Source organism: Vanellus vanellus (assembly GCF_965231255.1).
Source record: "Vanellus vanellus genome assembly, chromosome: 5".
Lineage (NCBI taxonomy): Eukaryota > Metazoa > Chordata > Aves > Charadriiformes > Charadriidae > Vanellus > Vanellus vanellus.
Window position 1 is genome coordinate 13,585,450 of NC_138910.1, and position 19,398 is coordinate 13,604,847.

At 39.6% G+C, this 19,398-nt stretch overlaps 1 protein-coding gene across 2 annotated transcripts in view; it reads left to right on the forward strand.

The window, feature by feature from the left end:
* The window catches only part of HSPBAP1 (HSPB1 associated protein 1), a 36,434-nt gene that overhangs the window by 192 nt on the left and 16,844 nt on the right, over positions 1–19,398 (forward strand). For both annotated transcript variants that reach the window (XM_082483850.1, XM_082483851.1), the window contains exons 2-3: positions 11,343–11,528; positions 17,029–17,213. In XM_082483850.1, coding sequence (XP_082339976.1) covers positions 11,343–11,528; positions 17,029–17,213 — 371 coding nt within the window. The remainder of the gene's footprint in view (positions 1–11,342; positions 11,529–17,028; positions 17,214–19,398) is intronic.

A 19,398-nucleotide genomic window follows, 5' to 3' on the forward strand; every position in this document is an offset into this window, starting at 1 on the left:
GTGAGCGGGGCCTCCATGCCTCTCCTTCAGCTCCTCCTCCTCCACCAAACGTCCCTCTCCGGCGTAGGCCTGTTACCGCGGCGGCGGCGGCGGGGCGCAGAGCCGGGCTGCGCCCTTCATCAAGCCGGGAGGGAAATACTGATGGAGGGCAACGCTGCAGCAGGGCTTCCCCGGGAGGGGGTCTGGCCTTCTAAAGGGAGAGGTGAATTGCTTTGTGGTGAGGTGGAGAGAAACCGGCTATGGTCCGAATTGGGGGGTGAAAAAGTAGGGTGCACCAAAATCCATTTTAAAATAATTCGGATGAGTATACCATCATGTGGGCTACACTAAGCTCATTGGAAACTATTATGATTTAAATAGATTGAAGTATATATTCATTCCATTAGGTTACGTGAGTATTTATCTGTATATCTACCATCTGCACTTGTCATAAAATTAATGGCTCGTATGCTGCATAATGCTTCATCTTCCCTGAAAAAAAAAAAAAAAGGTATTTCAGTTTGGCTTGCTTAGGCATTCTGTCACAAAGTCTGGAAGTATCAAGCCATGATAAATGCCTGTGTGCTTAATTGGGGAGAGCTGAGCAGTGGGACCCACACGAGCTGGTTTTAAACCCACTGTCAATGTCATAACTGTTGATGTGCCGGGCAACAGACAACGGAATTTCATACATGGTGCCTGTCCCACAGTTTTGCAGCCAAAACCACGCACACCCATGATTTTTTTCCCAAAACGTATAGACAGACATGGCATTTTTTTCTTTAGGCCACACAGCTCTGTGTGCTAGACTGCAGTTCAAGTCAACTTGCACTCAAGGTGCAAAAAGTAAGTTTATACCAATTGAAATCGGCAGAACTATGATCAAAAAGAAAATGAGACTTTGTCTAGAATAGTTCATGAGATTCCCCAGGAAAAATAAAACTCATGCACAATTAAATAACGGGGGGACATACAAACTAAAATTTGAGCTTGCCATGTACAACTGCAGTGACAAAAGTAAAATCCAGTAAAAATATTGGACAAAATTCAGAGTTGATCGTGACTGATGCATAGTGCAGTAGTGCTTTGGGGCTCCAAGGAAGATTAATTCCCTGGTTTACTAGGTCTTTTTCATACATTACCAGCTCAGCATAGTTTAGCCTGTGCCAAAATGTTCTTTCAATTTACAATGGCTATGTTACTACTATAATATAATTGATTCGGTGGCGTTGTGCCAAACACAAAGTGCTGTCATTTGCAGAAGTAAACAAAGTGAAAAAATACTTCTCTCTTTGAACAGTTTTCAATTAACTGTAGTAATTGTGGGGGTTTCTTGGTTGTTCTAGTGGCAGGAAGCCCATCCAGAAATAATGCAAGCGGGGCTTTGCAGTATCCTTTAACTGCAAAACTTGCCTCTTGCCTCTTACTACCTGCATAGTAAAATGGAAACCTGAATATAAGCAGGATGACTCTTTGATGACTTATCCAAGCCACCTCATCTTACAATGGGTTTAAAGATATTTTGATGCTTGCGTGGGTCAACAAGAAAGAGAAATCTTTGAGAAACAGCAACAAAAGAAAGTCGCTGTCAACATAGACTCAGAAAATCTAGGGTTATTTATTGACTTAATCATGATTTAAATAATTTATTTTGATTGCTTGATTTGAAATCGCTTCATCTTTTCATAGCTTCACAACCCATATGCGCATCTTTCAGTCATGGCCTGACCTTTTCTATTCCAGCTATTTAATTAACACACTGTAATATTCTCTGTGAATTATTCTTGTTTGCAGGATATGGTACCATTTAAATTTGTTAATGTAAAGGAGCAGTGCATTGTTGATAAACTGTTGGAAACCAAATTAGCTTTATCTTGCAGCTAGCTGATTGCATTATTTCACTCATGGGTATAATACTTCCCTAAATATGCTAATTTCACTCTTTTCTCCGTGTGGTGACATTTTTACTGTTCTCATTACTGACATTTGTAATATTTGGGGTGGGGAAATCTTTTCTTGCTTTAACCTCATTAGAATGTGGCTAAAGAGATTTGAATATTATCAGATGAAGTGCACATATATTCAGGCAAGTGAAAAGGTTATTTTGTCTCCTGGCCCAGAACTTTCATGCCTATAGCAGCACTTGCCTGGACATAATGGTGCCTAGGTCCAAAATGGTGACACAGAAGCTTCTAATTACCCAACCACAATAGTGTATCCAATGGTAGGTGCCTCCATTTCAAACATAAAAGCTCTCAAGGTGGTTGCTTCTCCATATCTATGCCTATCTGCCTGTGTCCGGCCTAAAACCTTCTGGAATTCATCTTAGAGGAGTTGGTGGCCTCAAGCTCTGATAGACTACTGGTGACGGATAAAAATTATATGGCTGAAGCTGTTACTGCTGCCAAATGCTCATCCCATCCCTGAGGCAGGTCTCGCTGATCCGCTTATAAGTTGACACCTAGACTACGCTGATTTAAGCCTGGCTTGTTAAGATAAACTGAAGTCTTTGACAGGTTTGTTACAACCTTGAGGCATCTGGAGAGTCCAATTCAGCTTAAACACACCTATCATGTAATAGCTGAACTGAGCAGTCCAGGAGAATATCTCCCCCCCATGGTGCAAACCCCAGTTCCTAGCACATTAGGAAGTGCCGTGTGTTCTCTGCAGGTTTTTAATAGATTTGCTCTCCATGTGACTTTCTTCAGAGGGATTTGAGGAACTTCAGCATTCCCTTGTTTCTTATGCCTCTCTCCCAACAACTCCTAACATCATGTGTACAATCTTGTACTTCCTTGTGTCAACTCATATCTTGCAATCTGACAAGTAGCAATTGATTGCATACCATACCCAACGAAGGCTAGAAGCATTTTGGCACAAAATGGGCAGGACCCGAAATTCATTCAAAGATTCAAAAGTGGCATTTAGCTAATTCTGAACATTGCATCCAGCATCCAAAAAGAGGCCTGTTTTCCAGTGCTTTCCCTCAACTTCTAGACTTCAGCTGGAGTTGTGACAATGTAGTTTCAGAGCTGTCATAAACAGCACTAGTGTAGCAGGGAGCTGTAATGGTTCTCATCTTTACACCCCCTGTCTTGAACAACAGCTTTGAAAGTGGGCCTGTGAGGTGTGAGCAAATCCTGTTCTTCCCTCATCAAGTTTTGACATCCTTTTCCTTTTAGTTACTTAGGAACAGGTTGTTCGGGATCTGCTCTGTTTTGGGCTTTGTTTGGGCACCTTCCAGTCTGTATATTCTGTACCTTTAAGCATCTTTTCTCACCTTTCTGTTTTATTGAGAGGTAGATAGACTTCCAGCTCTAATGTCATACAATGATTTCCTTGTACTTCATGAGGAAAAAAGGTTTTACAGTGCTTCCTTTTTCTTTTTTTCTCGTATCAACAAGAAAGGAAAATACAGCTTATGAAAGCTGAACAGTTTTATTCTTAAAATCAAACATCAGTGTTATTCACTGGGTACTTATTTATACCTTTTGGTTGCAGGCTGTGTATATCCACACTGCAAAGAGACCATTGTAGTGGAGATGATTCTAAGGTTTGTGGTGAGCCGGAGCCCACTGCAAGGTCCTTTAGGGAGATGTGGGGTAGCTCCTTTTTCTTGTGGAGTCTACCTTTGTGGTTGGCCAATGAAAGACATCTCACCAGATTCCCGTAGACCACACTGTAGGTTCTTCACTGTAGCTCTCAAAAGGAATACGCAGAAGTCTTGCAGTCTTATTGTTTTGCTAATGTTCAAGGCATTATCTTAAATTTCTAAACACCATGTGCTTTTGAAGACTGGGTATAAAGACATGGTTGTTTCTAAAACTAATATTGAATTAGTCAATAGTTGACATACTGACATTAATGTTTAAAAGGAATCTGAAATTACTGAAACTCCTCTACTAAAAGGACTTTTCCACATATACTAATAGGTTGACAAATGCTGAGTTTTGGTAAATTTTGCATATCACAAGAAGCTTCCAAAATTCAAAGCAGCAGCACTGTCATGGTTTCTTCTAAAATTAAAGGTCACCTTCAGTCTCCAGAAAAGCAGGTGCGGCTGATTAGAACAAGAGTTCATGCACATCTGAGTGGAGATTTGGGCCTACAGAGTCTTTGATCTTCTCTGATATTTAGCTCTTGGTGTTTACAGATAAAGGAACTTTGCAGGCAGTTGTTATTTGAAAAAGAAAAGAGAAAGAAAATCTCTGGAGGGAAGATGGTAAAGATATGTTGACACCACTAGCAGCAGCTTGTTGTATTATAAAGTTGTGAAAGATAAGCTGCTGTGTAACAAGGCTGTGCTTTTGCAGTAAAAATGGTTTCTTTTGTATTTAATATTTATAATAAAAACAACTGACATTAATTAAATGTTAAGGTTGAAAATTAAATTAGAAGAGCTTGGTAGTTCACATTTTGGCGAGCTGTCGAGTGTATCCTTAGCTCCATGTTATGTCAAAGCAAGATTTTACATTCTTTGTAGGAACCCCAAGATTCAAAACATAGTGTTAAAAGTTTTTCACAGACAAATTTCATGTTGCTGCATGAGAACCTTTATAAAGAGAAATAGCAACTTGAAACAAAGATTAAGCTAACTTCTGCTTGTTTTACCCATGCTGAAAGAAATGGAGTGATGTAAACAGATGGAATACTAGCCAGGCTTTTTAATATTCCTATAATAATGGCAATCTAATAGCCTGATTGTGCACATTGGTTATTGTGTACTTCAGACACTGTTCTTGAGGTTCACATGGTGGGTCTCTCTGGTTTCTTTCAACTCAATAATTTATGTAATTCGAAAATACTTCTGTTATTCTTTTAAAGTGTAATTTCATTCTGACAATTATGCCTGTAATTGACTCAGTCATTAATCATCATTTATATCCTATGTAGTATAATAGTGAACAAAGTCACGTATACTTCCATCCTAACCCCTTTGTGGATCAAATTCAAAAGGCTTAGTTGTATTACTGACTATTTATTACAATGGCTATGGGGAAAAAAAAACATATTTTTAGAATATTGTTGACTATTATTGACTATTTACTAAAATATCTTATGGGGAAATGGTGTAGTTTAGAAGATTTAGATTCTTTTGTTGCTGTCATTTTGAAGTTCATGTCAGTCAAGTTTGCAGGATAGGACAACAATAAAGTCATAAATGGTTACAGTTTCTGACAGTGAATTTTACACAGTGCATTCATCAGTTTAAGCGTAGTGCATTCATATTTGCTATTAAAAAGGAATAGAAAAAGAAATAGAAATAAACTTTACTTCCAACATGAACAAACTTTTTTTTTCTTAGAAATATAGATGTCAGCTCCCTGATGTGCCAGTTCCCTTACTTTCAATCGTAATGTTATATTAGTATTATGTTTTATATTAAATTTCCCTTCTATTAGGAAATGTTTTGATAAATGTGTATCAGTGCCAGTGGGGTACTGGGAAGGAATGGCTTTGCTACTGAATTTCCTCAGCAGCAGGTTGGTGTAATTTACACCCCAAGCAGACAGAAAGGTGGAATCGTAGCAGCCTCACTTAAGGAGGCACAGTCTCTCCTGGTGGATATCCTGATGGAACATTTTGGTCAAAGACCACAGTCTTTTCCTTCAAAAGAAAATGAAATGCCGTTTATCTGACAAGTGCTGCAGTTTGATTATGTTTCACTTTGCTTTCAGCAATTTTCAGCAGTAAGTATACCAAGTTCATGTCATACACATTTAGTTGTACATATCCTAATTTTCCTGCGTTTGGGGGGGTGAGAGGGGAAGGGGGTATTTCAAATGGCAGAAGATGCAGGCAGGAGCTGTAAGGACAAGGAGGGAAAGGAAAGCATTTCTACTAGACACCAGAGGAGCTGAGGGCATTTGACATTCAGTTAGTGAGCTGAGAACTGACACAACTGCTTTCTAAAGTGCGCTACCGGACAGGAGGAGAAGAGACAACAAGCAGAAGCTGTCCAGGGGTTCAGGAAGAGCTTTCTAGGAAGAGTCCTTGGGGATTTAGGAAGGAATTTCATAAGTGGATGCTCGAGATGATATGCTGTCATTTAGAGGAGGGGCTGGGAAGTCCCTCCCAGTGCAGTATTCTGGGTGTAACCTCTTACTCCACCCCAAAGAAGTCTGACAGCTATTTCCTTTTATTTATCTGAAGAACAGTTTGAGGTTTGAGGGCATAGCCCACACTCTTATCTTACTTCATGTCTTGAGTCACTCAGACTTACTGTAAGAAAAACTGTAAGGTGCTCAGCCCTGCCACAGCAGGACTGGAAAGTGGGTGCAAACACAAATTCCTGTTCTGACCTCTTTCTTTCCATTTGTTCCCCTCCCTCTGCAGCAGCAGGCACGGAGGACAAGGAAGGGTGTGTTGACTTCAGGCTACCAGAGTAAGCTTCAAGTGCCAGTCTTACCGTGCAGACGTGCGTTTGACCGGTCTATCCTGAGAGGCTCCATGCAACTGCTAACTATCCTTCAGCAGCCAAAATATCTATGCAAATCTAGGTTAGATGCCCCCCAGCTATGCTGCAACTGCAGTATTGACATACCCGGAGTCAAAAATAATAGTAACAGGAATAACTGGTCAGGAAGTAACACCTAGATGTTCGTGTGGTATATCCTGAAAACTACTTGTGTATATTTAGATGCATTCTGTTTGCCCAGAGTCGGCTGATTACAGTGCATAACGTTGTAATCACATGCAGATTATTTAAAGTTGTTTTTTAATTTACAGAGTTAATGTACTGTGAAATCATTAAGTCTGACCTCTAAACCAAGTCACTTCTCTTTGGTTTGGGGAATTACCCCATCCTCCCCCATACCTTCTTTTTTTCTACTCCTTGTTGTTGGATAGATAAGATTTTATAGGTTAGTTGATTTTTTGAGTGACCTGGCTGCCCTGTATTAATATATTCAAAATGCCTTTTTTTTTTTAATTTTTTATGCATTTTTTAAAAGAAATGAGGATGATGAAGCATTAGAGATTTGCAAGAAAAACAATTTGACAACACTTATACCAAATACATTGTCGGGATTTCCTTGTACTCCCTCTTTTAGAAAATAATTTTAATACCTCTCAATTAAAGCTCATATTTAAGCAGCAGGGTGTTTTTGCAGAAGCCAACTACCATGCACTAATGAACTCTTCTAATTTGCTAAATTATTTTAAATGAATGACAGTACATTTAGCTTTTTAATGACAGTACATTTAACTTCTGAACAACTTTGATCAAGTCCACTTTTCGTCATACTGCCTGCTGTGCTAAACTCTTTATTCCCAAACCCTGCACAGTTATTGAGAAAAATTGTTAATCAGAAACATTAAATTATTTTCTCTCTTAGAAGCACAAAGTCTACTGGAAAGTACTTCACCAATTCATAGCTTTTCTTTTACCTGCCCTCATTGCTGAAGTCTGGATAAGTCTCATATTTGACACAACACTTCTTGTAAAGACGACTGGAGAGCTTTGTTTTTTCGGTTGGAAGATCTCTATTTCGCAGTGTGTTACCTTTCTAAAGAACACCTACGTTTTTCGCCAATTATATAAGCTGTCACAGTTACAAAACTTGAGCTAAAACTTGGTTTGGTTTTTCAGTTCCTGGTTGGATTCTATACATGCCTTGTGTAAAGTCAAAACATGAGACAAATTATTCCTGCTTCCTTTTGTACTGTGAAGCCACATCATTTGTTGAGCCTGATAGAAAGAACTAATTTAACAGTATTCCTTTTCTCTTTTGGATCAGAGTACAACTGAGAAAATGAAGACTCCAACAGATCTTTTCTTTTCTAAAGCAATATGCATTTCTATTCTCTCCTGCTACCTGATCTCCCGTAGGAATTTGATATCTAATGCCCAGGATGTGCCACAGGCATTTTGCTTCTTTGCAACACATTTTATTTATACACCTTTTACTTATAGACATCTGTGCCCAAATTGTGTGCCATTATATATGCTACACAACCTCAGGTCTTGCCTAGGAATCAATTACCATCAATTTCAGGTTAGGAAATGCTGAGAAGCAAGAGCCCAGTTTATGAGGTCTTTGTGAAGCTGTGATAACAATAACTAAGGAAAAGATTATTATTATTATTTTAAATCACAAATTTTTCTTTGAATCTCTCTTTCAAGAGATATCTTCAGATATCTCTTTTAATTACCTTTTACCCCTCCTACAGTATATAGTTCCATCAGAAATCTCGGTTGGTCATAAGCAGGGTTCCCAAAATCATCATAATAGCTATTTGATGTAGTATATGATATTTACCTTTTATTGTGTGCCTTTTCTCTAACAGGCATTTAGATATGCATGACAAATATTATGGGGAAAGAATTATGTTTAGCTGACTGCTGTTCTCACCAAGGATTACATAAAACTGGATCAAGACACTTAAGGATTCACTGCACAAAATTAGCAATAATCCCCATTTGTCTTTGCAAAAAACCTAATGTTGGTTTATCTAATGCCTTAAATTTTCTAAGACGTCTCAAACTTCACTGCTGATTATACCGTATGTATTGTACGTGATTATTTTATCTATATCAGGAAAAGACATACTCATTTAACAATTATTTCAATACTGTTTGAAGATAGGAATGATTAGCATCTTACCGAGACAGACTGTCCGCTTTCATTGTTTCTAAATATGATAGAGAAATAGGTTTATAACTGAATAGAGCATGGTGACATGAAAAAAAAACCCTCCGGCTAATGTTCAGTAGAGAAGAGGTTATTTAGTCTAATTGTGTTTTTTTTGTTTGGCATTGATACAAACTCTCCCAGTGCGTTGAGCTCTGAGCTTCCCACTGTATAGTCACTGTGGTTAAAACCACACCTTTCAAAAGCACAATATGTATGTGGAAGTCACATTAGAAAGCCACATAGAATCAACAGTTGGCTTCAATGAGCCTTCCTGTCTCTCCCAGTAAAATTTCCACTTTTGTAGCGCATCCCAGCTGTTGACTGAAGTTACAGGATAAATGGAAGCTTTTGCAATCAAAGTCAGCTTCACAAAATCCTCCAAAGAAATGCCACCAATATCTTGCATTTCTTTGCATTTGTATCTTCTAAAATAATTAAATGCACTGCCCTTAAAACAAAAACAATTGAGCAGTCAAAAAGACAACTATGCAATGATAAACTTAGCTTAAGCAGGAATAATTTCATTTTTACGAGCTGGAAAACCTGAAAAGTAATATAAGGCCAGCCAGCTCCCACATCATGAAAGCCATCTCTAAATGACGTTACAATTGCACTGGTTGAAGACAGAAGAGGTTCTATAAACCTCTCTGGGAGTGTTCAGCCCTGGACTGAGTCTTGCTTTTAGTCTTTGAACAACATCACCGTCAAAAAACATGCTGAGCTTTAAGCTCTTACCGTGCCCGCAGCCAGCTCCTGGTAGCTGCACCAGCACGTGCTGTTGTGTCTGCGTATGGTCTTTTTGTCTTCTCTGGACTTGCTCCCTCTAGGTATACTAACCTATTGCTCAGAAACCCCCAGAGCCTCCTTCCGGGGGTAGTGGAGACCATATGGTAAGACATACGGTCCCCGTGAGGCCTCCTTATGTCCTGGTTGTGCAAGTTGCTGGAGCGCGAGACTGAAGGCCAAGTGTCGTAGACATCTCTGTGTCACAGCAACACTATCCTGTCAAGTGTTGCTCTGCATATGAGAGGAAATGTGGAAAATAAACCAAAACCCAAACTCCCTCCTGTCATCTGCCTTAAGAAAGGGAAGCCATTTAAAAAATTTATGTTCCATGAAGATACAATATTGGAGGGCTTTCATTTTAGAGCTTCAGGCTGGAGTTTTCATGAGGAGTAGAAGGAGAGAGCAATTCATTTTCCCTGGAGGTCAGTGGGAGAAGGGACCCCTTGACCATAGGAGACCCCAACCCTGATACCTTCCACCAAATCTGTGTGAAGACAGCAGTTTAATTTAGAAAACTAGAAAGTACAGCTATGCTGGAGGTGACCCTGCTCTGGCAGGGGGCTTGGACTATATAATGTCCAGAGGTCCCTTCCAACCCTGACCATTCTGCGATTCTCTGAAAGAAGGGGCTCAAAAAAGTTTCCAAAGAGATTTGGCATACAGCACGCACAGGACTCCTCTTACTCCTGCCGTTGGTACTTCAGCATTCATAGATTTGTTTTAAACTGTTATGTTTGAAACAATCCTGAAGAATCTTCCTCAATGGCCTTGTTCCTGGTGGGTCCTCTTCTGTGTTTTCCCCAGCTGCCACCGCTGGGCTGCCCCATGTGGGAGATGCTGGTTCTCCACTACCTGTCCCACCACCCATGCATGGGGAGAAGTGACAGGCAAAATCAGCACCCAGCAGTAAAGGGAATTTTCTTGTCCTCTGTTTATTTAACCCCTCATGCATGCCAGACTGCAATTTGACCCCTAAATAGAGTGATTGAATTGGTTTGTTTGTTTCATATAAGCTGCTAGGAGTCATAGGGAACCATACATATTAATTCTGTATGTTAAATCTTAGACATTATACGGGTACCAATTCTGGATGAGTTAACTTCAATTGAGGTTAAAATAATGAATGGATTTTTTTATGATCTGGAGTTGTAGTTGACTGCTTCAGCTCTATGGACCTGTTACGTTATTAAAAAAAAAAAATAATCAGGTTTTCCTTCTCAATATGTCCCTAAAGAAAAGTTGTTCTGAAAGTGCTGAGTTTATTCAAGGTTGCCAGCATTTCAGCTTGACAGTTTCAGTGGGGCATATAAATCTCTAAACAGCAAAGGAGTAACTGGGAGTCTCAGGTTAGTTTAGTTCTTAGATTGGCACAATTTCCTTCTTCTAAAATTTTGTAGACTGAAAGGAATTTTAAAACGCTTTAAAAATACCTGCTGCTTTGGTTATGCTGCCGTTTTCTTGGTTTAAATCAAATGCGTAGGAACTTGGTTTGCCCTCTCTGACAATGCTGTACACTTCTTGGAAAGAATCCCATGCAGAAAGACTGTTACTCATAAAATTTGTGTTCTTCAAACTCTGGACATTATTCATCAGGTTTGGGGTTTTTTATTGTTAGCCTAATTCTAAACAGTTTGGCTACAGTGCTTTATTGCCTAAGCTACAAGGGAAAATTCTAATCCCCTGCCTATTTTTAATATTTTTTTTTTACATTTTGTGTGGTAATACACTGCTTTAAACTTTAATTTAGCGTAGGAATATTCTTTCAGTCTTTGCAGGAGAAATTTGACTTAAAAAAAATCTACAAATATAATAAAAACATTGACCATAAACAAAGGAGATGATAGTTCTTAATGTTTCCTATGCTGTGGGAGGTGTTAGGTAACACTTCAGGTGATGATCATAAATCATCTCTCTACAGCTGATTTTTTTTTCTTTACATAGGTGAAGATGTCAAACCATTTACTCCTGGGAAAGCCAAGGAAATTGTGATGTCTCTACAGCAACCTGCAGTCTTCTGTAACATGGTTGGTGACTGGCCAGCCCTACACTGGAATGCGAAATACCTTTCCGCAGTGTTGGATGGGAAGACAATCCAGTTTAGGCTAGGTCCGAAGACCATGGATTTAGGTGAGACTGAGGTGGACTGGTGTTACATGTCACAACTCTCTTTTTTAGGTTCTGCAATCCTCTGCCTCTCCATTATCCCCGTTCACTCTCTAGTGTATTGCTTTTCACCACAGGCTTTGCTTTTAGGACATTGAGTTTGGCCAACAGCGGAACCCTCCTTTCTCTTTCCTGTGTGTTTGCTTATTCTTAAAAGGAAGTCTGGTGAATAACACTAACATAGGAGAATCAAGCATTTCCATTTTCTTTCCTTGCTTTGTAGTGTGTGTGGTTGGTTCTGGTCTTTTGCATGATTCACACATTCATGTGAGCTGAGCTTCCATATCCACAAACCTGAGTGCATTAAAAAATTAGCCAATTAACTAGTCTATCTTTGGTTTTTTTTTTTTTTATCTGGATAAGGGTGATAATTCTCACCTTCCTCTCAGAGGTTTTATAAGACCATGGTTGTTTTCGATACTTTATAAAGTCCTGTGATGGAAGATGCTGTAGAAGTATAAAGCATTAAGAAAATCACTTGATACCAGGTACAACAATTTCACCTCTAATCCTCCAGATTCACTCAGACATTTAGGAATGCACCATGGGAAAAAGACAATTTTTGCACTTGATTTTAAATACTACATTTCTTTTGGCAGCCACGCAATACTAGTTGTAGCCTATCCATGGACAGAGTTTCATACCAGGGAGGGAAGACACAGGAAATGTGCTCCAAGGTGGCAATCTGCTAGCCCCTTCAGAGGTTAGGCGTTGCTTTATTCGTGCCCTGTACATCCTTCGCCCTCTCGGCCACATACCAAAATACATTTTGCCGTGCACTTTCTCCCTTTTGCCTGAAGTATCTTGTCTCCATTCAATATTTTTTTTTTCCCCCTAGGCCAAACAAATCCAGTCTTTAAAGAATGTTCAATGTAAGTCGTGGTTTTTTAGATCCCACCTAGCTATTCTTTCTGTACTTTCTAACCTTCTATAGTTGGACCAGCTCTTTCTTGGAATGTAGGGTCTGCACAAAGACTCCAGATGCGGGTCTGCCAATTCCTATGGAAGCGGTAGGATTACATCATGTTATCTTACTTACCAACACTGTGAAATTTGCTTTCTTCACAGCATCATGACCATATTATTTCATGTTCAATTTTTGCAAGAGAGAAGTGATGAAACGGAACGGTTAGAGGGAAAATGCTTGGCATTTTAGAATTTCAAAGCATTTTACCAGCATAGATTAATGATTCTGAGGTGTAGAATTAATACATTGGTACACATCTTCACAGTAACGTTTCTATAATTTGATGTTGTATCAGCCAGTTCTTGCACTACATGTAAACAGCATCCCATTGCCAATAGGCAAGAAGTTGCGTATATGTGACATTTTCCTTGATGCCTTGTTAATATATCTCAGTTGTAATACGCAAGGCTTACTAGGAAAAAGGATAGTTTTAGTTCTAGTCTCCATTAATTAGTAGGCACTTTTTGAGAGCCAAATGGGTATTCCAAGTGGGAAAGCTTCTGATGGGATTGATGGAGTGTTATGTAGCTAAGTGATGGATTGGTGCTACCAACTAAGTAGATAAGAGTCATCACTTAATAATAACTTGTAGTCACTAGGGATACAGAGTAGATTTAAATTGGAATTTGTATCTTGAAGTTGCATCTATCTGTATTTTGCTTTTTCCTAAAGGCATCAATCCCTAGGCAGCAATTGGTTTGTCTCCAGGAACCTCCATTATGTGCTAATGTGAGCTAGAAATGTCTTCAAGAAGATGGGTAGAGCCTTCAGGGATTGTAACTGAATGAGACCTGTGAAGCTATAAAAAATTTGCATTGTAAGGATATATTAGTGAAGCCATTAGCCAAGCCATCTCAGAGTCTGAAATCATACATTTCGTGTGCCACTGTCATTTGAAAGATGGTTGATCTCACTCTTGTGTGCTTAACATTGTTTTTCAGCGAGGGCCTCTCTTTCTTATCATTGTTCACACTAACTATGCCAGATGAAACAGAGGCAGTGATGTGGTTAGAGAAAGCAACAGGAGAATACAACTAAAATTGTATTGCTCTCTCTGACTATTCCTATTACAATAGATTAATTGCCTTAAGACTAAGAAAGAAACTGTTCTCCTGCTTGTAGGTGTATTTTGGTGTCACTCTGAAATGGCTGCTACAGAGTTTCCGAGATTATTTAAGCCACGAGGTTCATCTGGAAGACCTCTTACTGTGACAACATCTTTCTTTAGTGCCACATCTGCAGCCTCAGTGAGGATTCCCAAACTGAGTATTCCTTAATATAAAAAAGTGAGAACTGCAAATGTGGCAACTTGGTGGGAATTGCTTGGATTTTATATTTGCTTTTCTTGCTAGTTTGGAACTTCCTGAGGCATATGGATGTGGAAGGCACATTTGAAACACGGGAAACCAGGGAGCTACCAGTATTATTTGTGTGTGTTATTTGTACCCACCTAAGTTTGTGTGCTTGATAGTATTCTGTCTGATTACAGCAGTTAAACAGTATGTGTCCATAAGAAGGTAAAAAATACAGTCAGAGGATTAAGCATTGACAGAGGTAAGATACCTCCAGAGAGAGTACCAGCATTCATTACAAGAACAATGAGGGTGCTATTAATCAGGAAATCCCTATCCATCTAGTTCCAGCCACACTAAAGGATATTTTTTTCTGAGGTGGGATAAAGGGTGGGGAGCAGCTACAGAAGTTCAGTTTCTGGCAGAGAAAATGTAGCGTTATAACCCATCTGTCTGATGGCTACCTGGAGCACACCAGCAGTCACAAAGGAAGAAGAGAAGGCTTACACCTAACTGCTTTCTGTATGCAGACATTTCTTATTTTGAGCATTTTCTCTGTGTAGTAAAATGAATAAACAATGAGTTTACTGTGAAGAAGCTGGAGAGAACAAGAGGTTGTCATGCTGATCAGATATGAGTCACAAGATCTGGGGAGGAAATTTCTCTTAGAGATGCGGGATAGAGCTGATGCTGTCGGATACGCAGTTGGATAGAAGAGGGCTGCAACTTGGACATCTGCCCAAGAGGTTTTACCACTAAGGACGGCAAAGGAATTCAAGCCTCTGGGGTTTGATACAGAGAGGGACTGCAAATGTGCCTATAGACTCAATAGCTGAATAAGAGACTGAATGTATAGTACAAATACCGCAGCCTGAATAAATGTCACATAAGAATGAGATTTTAGGTGGTTATTGGAGTTGGATGTGGATGGTCAGTTTTTTGGTTTGTGAGTGTGCCTGTGCTTTTTTATAGCGTTAAATGGTTATTCTTTGCTTGGATTATTCGTTTAAATAATTTTGTTTCCTTAGCAGCTGTGAATAGACATTTGGTTTTCTTTTAAGTTTAAAGAAATGGAGGAGCTATTTCACTTACATTCTTAGTGGAGCTTTAGGGTATTTTCTAAGGCTATTATTTTTTCTACATTTCCCTTAGTATACATTGCAAATGCTGTCTCTCTGAGTAGAATGGAATTTGGCGTCTGTCAGGACCAGACTTTAACTAAGGAGGGGAGCTGCTTCCTCCAACAAGCACTTCTTCCGTCTCTCCCTCCCTCCGGTTTCAATCTGTGGCATTAGGTGGGATATCAGAGGACTGTCAAGCCTCCAGATACCATGTCATCAGATGGCACTGGTAGCTTACTTTAGACTCATGTGGTTTAGTCTACAATTTATCAATTATAAAACACCTTCAGCTTTTAGTCATTAAGCAAATTGGTTAATAATATTCTCGCTTTCAGCTGCCCATTGCTAACATTTTCACCCTAGTTGCAGTCTACAAATCCATCTAAGCAATCTGTCTAGATTGCCCAAATACATTTTTATTACTATTTATTTTTCCATAAGCACCCGCACCTTGGTACTGAACAAGTTATAAATTAAACCAAGAATCCTGCCCTGAGGAGATTGTATCCTAGAAGATAGTTTTGCTTTTCATAGTTGGAATTTTTTAAACGAAGCTCAGAGTGAAATATGCTGGGAGGTAGAAAGAGCATATTTTTTGCCTTTAAAACACTTGATCCCAAGTTATCTTGGAAAATAGGCAGTGTCTGAGCACTCTTTTTTCTCGTCAAAATAATACAGATATTGAGCCACCTTCAGTAGTGCTTATATCTTTTATCTAATTTTTCCATCAGACCATCTTTTAGTAAAATGACGTGCATTGCATTAATGACTGGGTGTCAGGAGGGAGCGTTGGACTGCAACATAGACAGGGAATGAGATATAGGGGGTTTGGGTTATTGCAGATTGTATTGTCTTGTATGCAGTTCTTAGGTAGGGAGCCCTTCTACTGCACCGACCCGAGTTACAGATTGCTGAATAGTGGGGCTTATCTGACATTTTTAGTTAATGAATTTGATAGTGAGGGGAAGGAAAACCACTACCTAGGCTACTGCGATGCAAAACAGCAAAATGATAGCGATAAAGGTTTTTAAAAGCTGTTCCTCCGCCTAAAGGGAATAAGAGCAAATGTATGAGACTCTATGGGAATTGCCGCGATAACAAAATGAGAGCAGTAAAGAACGAAGAGCTGCTGCTGCACAACAGTGAAAGGATCCCATTTCTGAGCGGCTCTGTGCAAGTTACGCAAGGTTAAATTGCAGCTCTGTCATTGTCATTCACACAGGCTGCAGTAATTTCTCTCGGTAGTAGTTACAGTAAAGTGAGTGATTGGTTGGGGTTTTTTAACATTTTTAAGTCTCTTTGAAGCTGGCACAATTAGAAGCTGTGGGAAACGAAGATCTGAAGATCTCTGATTAACCAGAAGTAAAGTGTGCTGTGATGTGGGTTATCTTGTAGGCCTTCCAAGTGACCTGACCTTGAGCTGAAAGGCTGCATCAGTCAGCCTGACCAAAGCATGACGGGAGCAAAACATTGCTGGTAAATACTTTTTATGTCTGCCAAGGAACACTGCAATATGCTTTTGTCGGTCCCAAATGAAAAATAAGGACACACAGCATTTTAGATGGATCATTGGCACGCGCGTGTAGCTCCATAATTTGCTTCTTATGTATTACTGTGCTGATTTGGTTATTGCTTTAGGTGGCAGAGGGAAAGATGAACATGTCCATCTGCATAAATCCATGGAGACAAAATAAAGGGTACACAAACACTTGTGTGCACATTTGCAGCTCACACTTAAGAAGGGAGATGAAGCAAAGGACAGGCTGTCAGTTGTTTAGGGAACTTGGGTATTATTGAGTTACTGTGCTTAAGGGTGCCTTGCACATGAACAACAGTAACTATTGGTGTGCTTTTACCTCAAAGCAAGTTCAAAGTAGCAGCCGTTCACTTAAACCTTAATGAAAAAGCAATAGTCTCAGACTTTAATTGTGAGCTAGGTGACTATTGACCAGAGTCAAGCAACCTAGTTCCACTTTGTATCTCATGTTGCATTTACCTAGAGCTGAGAGAGAAACTACCTATTATTCTTACTGTTTCTGTGCTCAGTACTCATGTAATGTTTGGCTTTTCTTTTGTTGCTTTAGTTCCCCAGTTTGAAACCAGATGTAGCTATGTGGAGGCTACACTTGAAGAGTTTTTGGCTTGGAGTTGTGGGCAGCCTTCTTGTCTCTCTGGACCATTCAGTTGTTATGAGTACTCCAAATATTGGGCTTATGCTGACTACAAATACATTGCCAGGATATTTGAAGACAAGCCAGAAATTTTCCAGGTAAAGCATTAATATTATCTCATTCTAGTTTAATCATTGCAAATTATCTAATGTAGCTTCTGAAACCCCTGCTACTATCCCCTCTCTGCTCCTTTGGCCATTTATTTTAAAATTTTGAAATAATAGCTCTTGGCTGTCAGGCTAATGGAAAACAAGTACCAAGTGGCAGTCATCTAAAATTCTGGGTCTCCTTATGTGCTTAAAAACAACGCCACAAGTGACGAAAGCAAATACCAGATTGGCAGCACTCCCCTTCCCATTTAGCCCAGCATTGTTTTGTGACTGGGCGGGCTCGAGGAGCACCGAGTCACGTGTGTGACCTCTGCAGCTGAACACTTTCCCTGCCCCTCTGCTGAAGCTATGGGAGTGAGGTGGGAATCGGGTCTGGAGCTGACAGGCAGCCAGGAGACCTGGGACGCTGCAAACTCCAGACCCTGCTGCTGCCCCGGATCCACCTTGTACCCAAACGGTACCCAAATGAACAGCTCCACTCAGGAGAGAGGATTTGATGGCATGGATTCCCTTGTAGCAACAAGGCTGTAAAGTGGTTTCTCTCCGTGTTTTGCCTCGTGGCTCATTTTCTCAAATAGTACAGTTCCTTCCCTTAATATATGGAGGTTCTCTATTTGCAAGGAGGAGAGATTCTGAGTCTGCGAGATTGTTCTACTTGATTGTCTGTGAAGGCAGTAAAATACATCAAGTAACCTGTCCATGGAAGTACATAATCTATGGTAATTTCCAAGTGCAGGTATTAGGACACATAGCTGGGGTATTGTATTTTACTCTCTTCATGTCTATCTGCTATTTCAATGCATTGGTTCATCTATGTTCTTGCTACTTCTCCTTGGAAATTGTAAGAGGACAAAATTAAGGATAGCTGTACAAAAGGTGTATTTTTTCAAATGATATAAAGAATGAATAGTAAATGAAGCCTTATTCATTTCTACACTTTCAAATGCGAAGATGGAATCATAATTCCCTCCAAATACCATATCACTGGGGTGACAGGGAATACAAACTGATAAGCCCCTTCAGATTAATTATTTCCTCAGAAACCGTTTCCTCTTCTCCTTATACTTATTTTATTCTTTTATACAAGTAAAATCAGTATTTTCAATGCTCAGTCTTTTTTTTCACACTGTCTCCTTTACGGTTGTTGATGGGAAGGTAAGGTTTGGGCACAGAGACCATTTTACCTTTCTTTCTCCCGTCCTTTCCTTGACACACTGAAACACAACCAGGATCACAGAATTTGGGCTGCACAACTGATAGTGGGTCGTGTTGTTTGAACTAAGTTGGGAGCTCCAGGGATGTTTCAGGGTTCCCCATGTCTTTGCATGACTTCCTCTATCTGTGGTCCTGCCTTGGTCTTCTTTCTCCCTGCCTTGGTCTTCTTTCTCCCTGCCTCAACAGACAGCATTTTCCTGTGTTTTATGGCACAAGAAGACCTGAATAGCCTGCTGCTTCATTCAGTCAATAAAAGCACATGTGAAGGAAACAACTATTTTCCTACCTCCTTCTTCCCCTTGCCTCCATTCAAGAACAAAATTGAGGCTCCAGGAATTGCATTTGTGTGCAGGTGTCACGCCACAACCTCATCGCCTGACCTATAACAAGTAACAGACTGTACTGCAATTTTAGAATAGACACACGTAATAGTTATGCCGTGGGGTTTTTTTAAAGCAGAATCTGGGAAGGAAAAAATCGATGGTGTTATGCAAGCAAATATGGTGTATGTCATCTGCCAGTTTCACAGGCATGGGAGTGAAATGCATCCATCAGTTCCAGACTCATATGGCTTTTGAAACACTGCTACACAATTTATACCAGCCAAAAGAGTTCTTTGTAGAAATTATCTTCCATTCTTGTGTGAATTTGATGATAACCCCTTTTTTCTTTTTAGATTTTATTTAGATTTACGTAAGGTGACTTGAAGGGGAAAAGAAGGCCAACTGCACTGTTATTTATAGTGATTAATAGGGCCATTTAGAAGTTGTTTGAAATTTAGATTGCACTGTTTATCATTTACAGTTGTGTGGGCTAAGGTAATGATTCCATTATTCTAATCTATGAGCAGTATCTAGCATCTTACATTTTTTGTTCAGTTGATATTTCATTACAGAATTTGAGATATAAATCAGAAGCAAGATATATGCATGAAGTTTAAATAGAAATGAGACCTTTT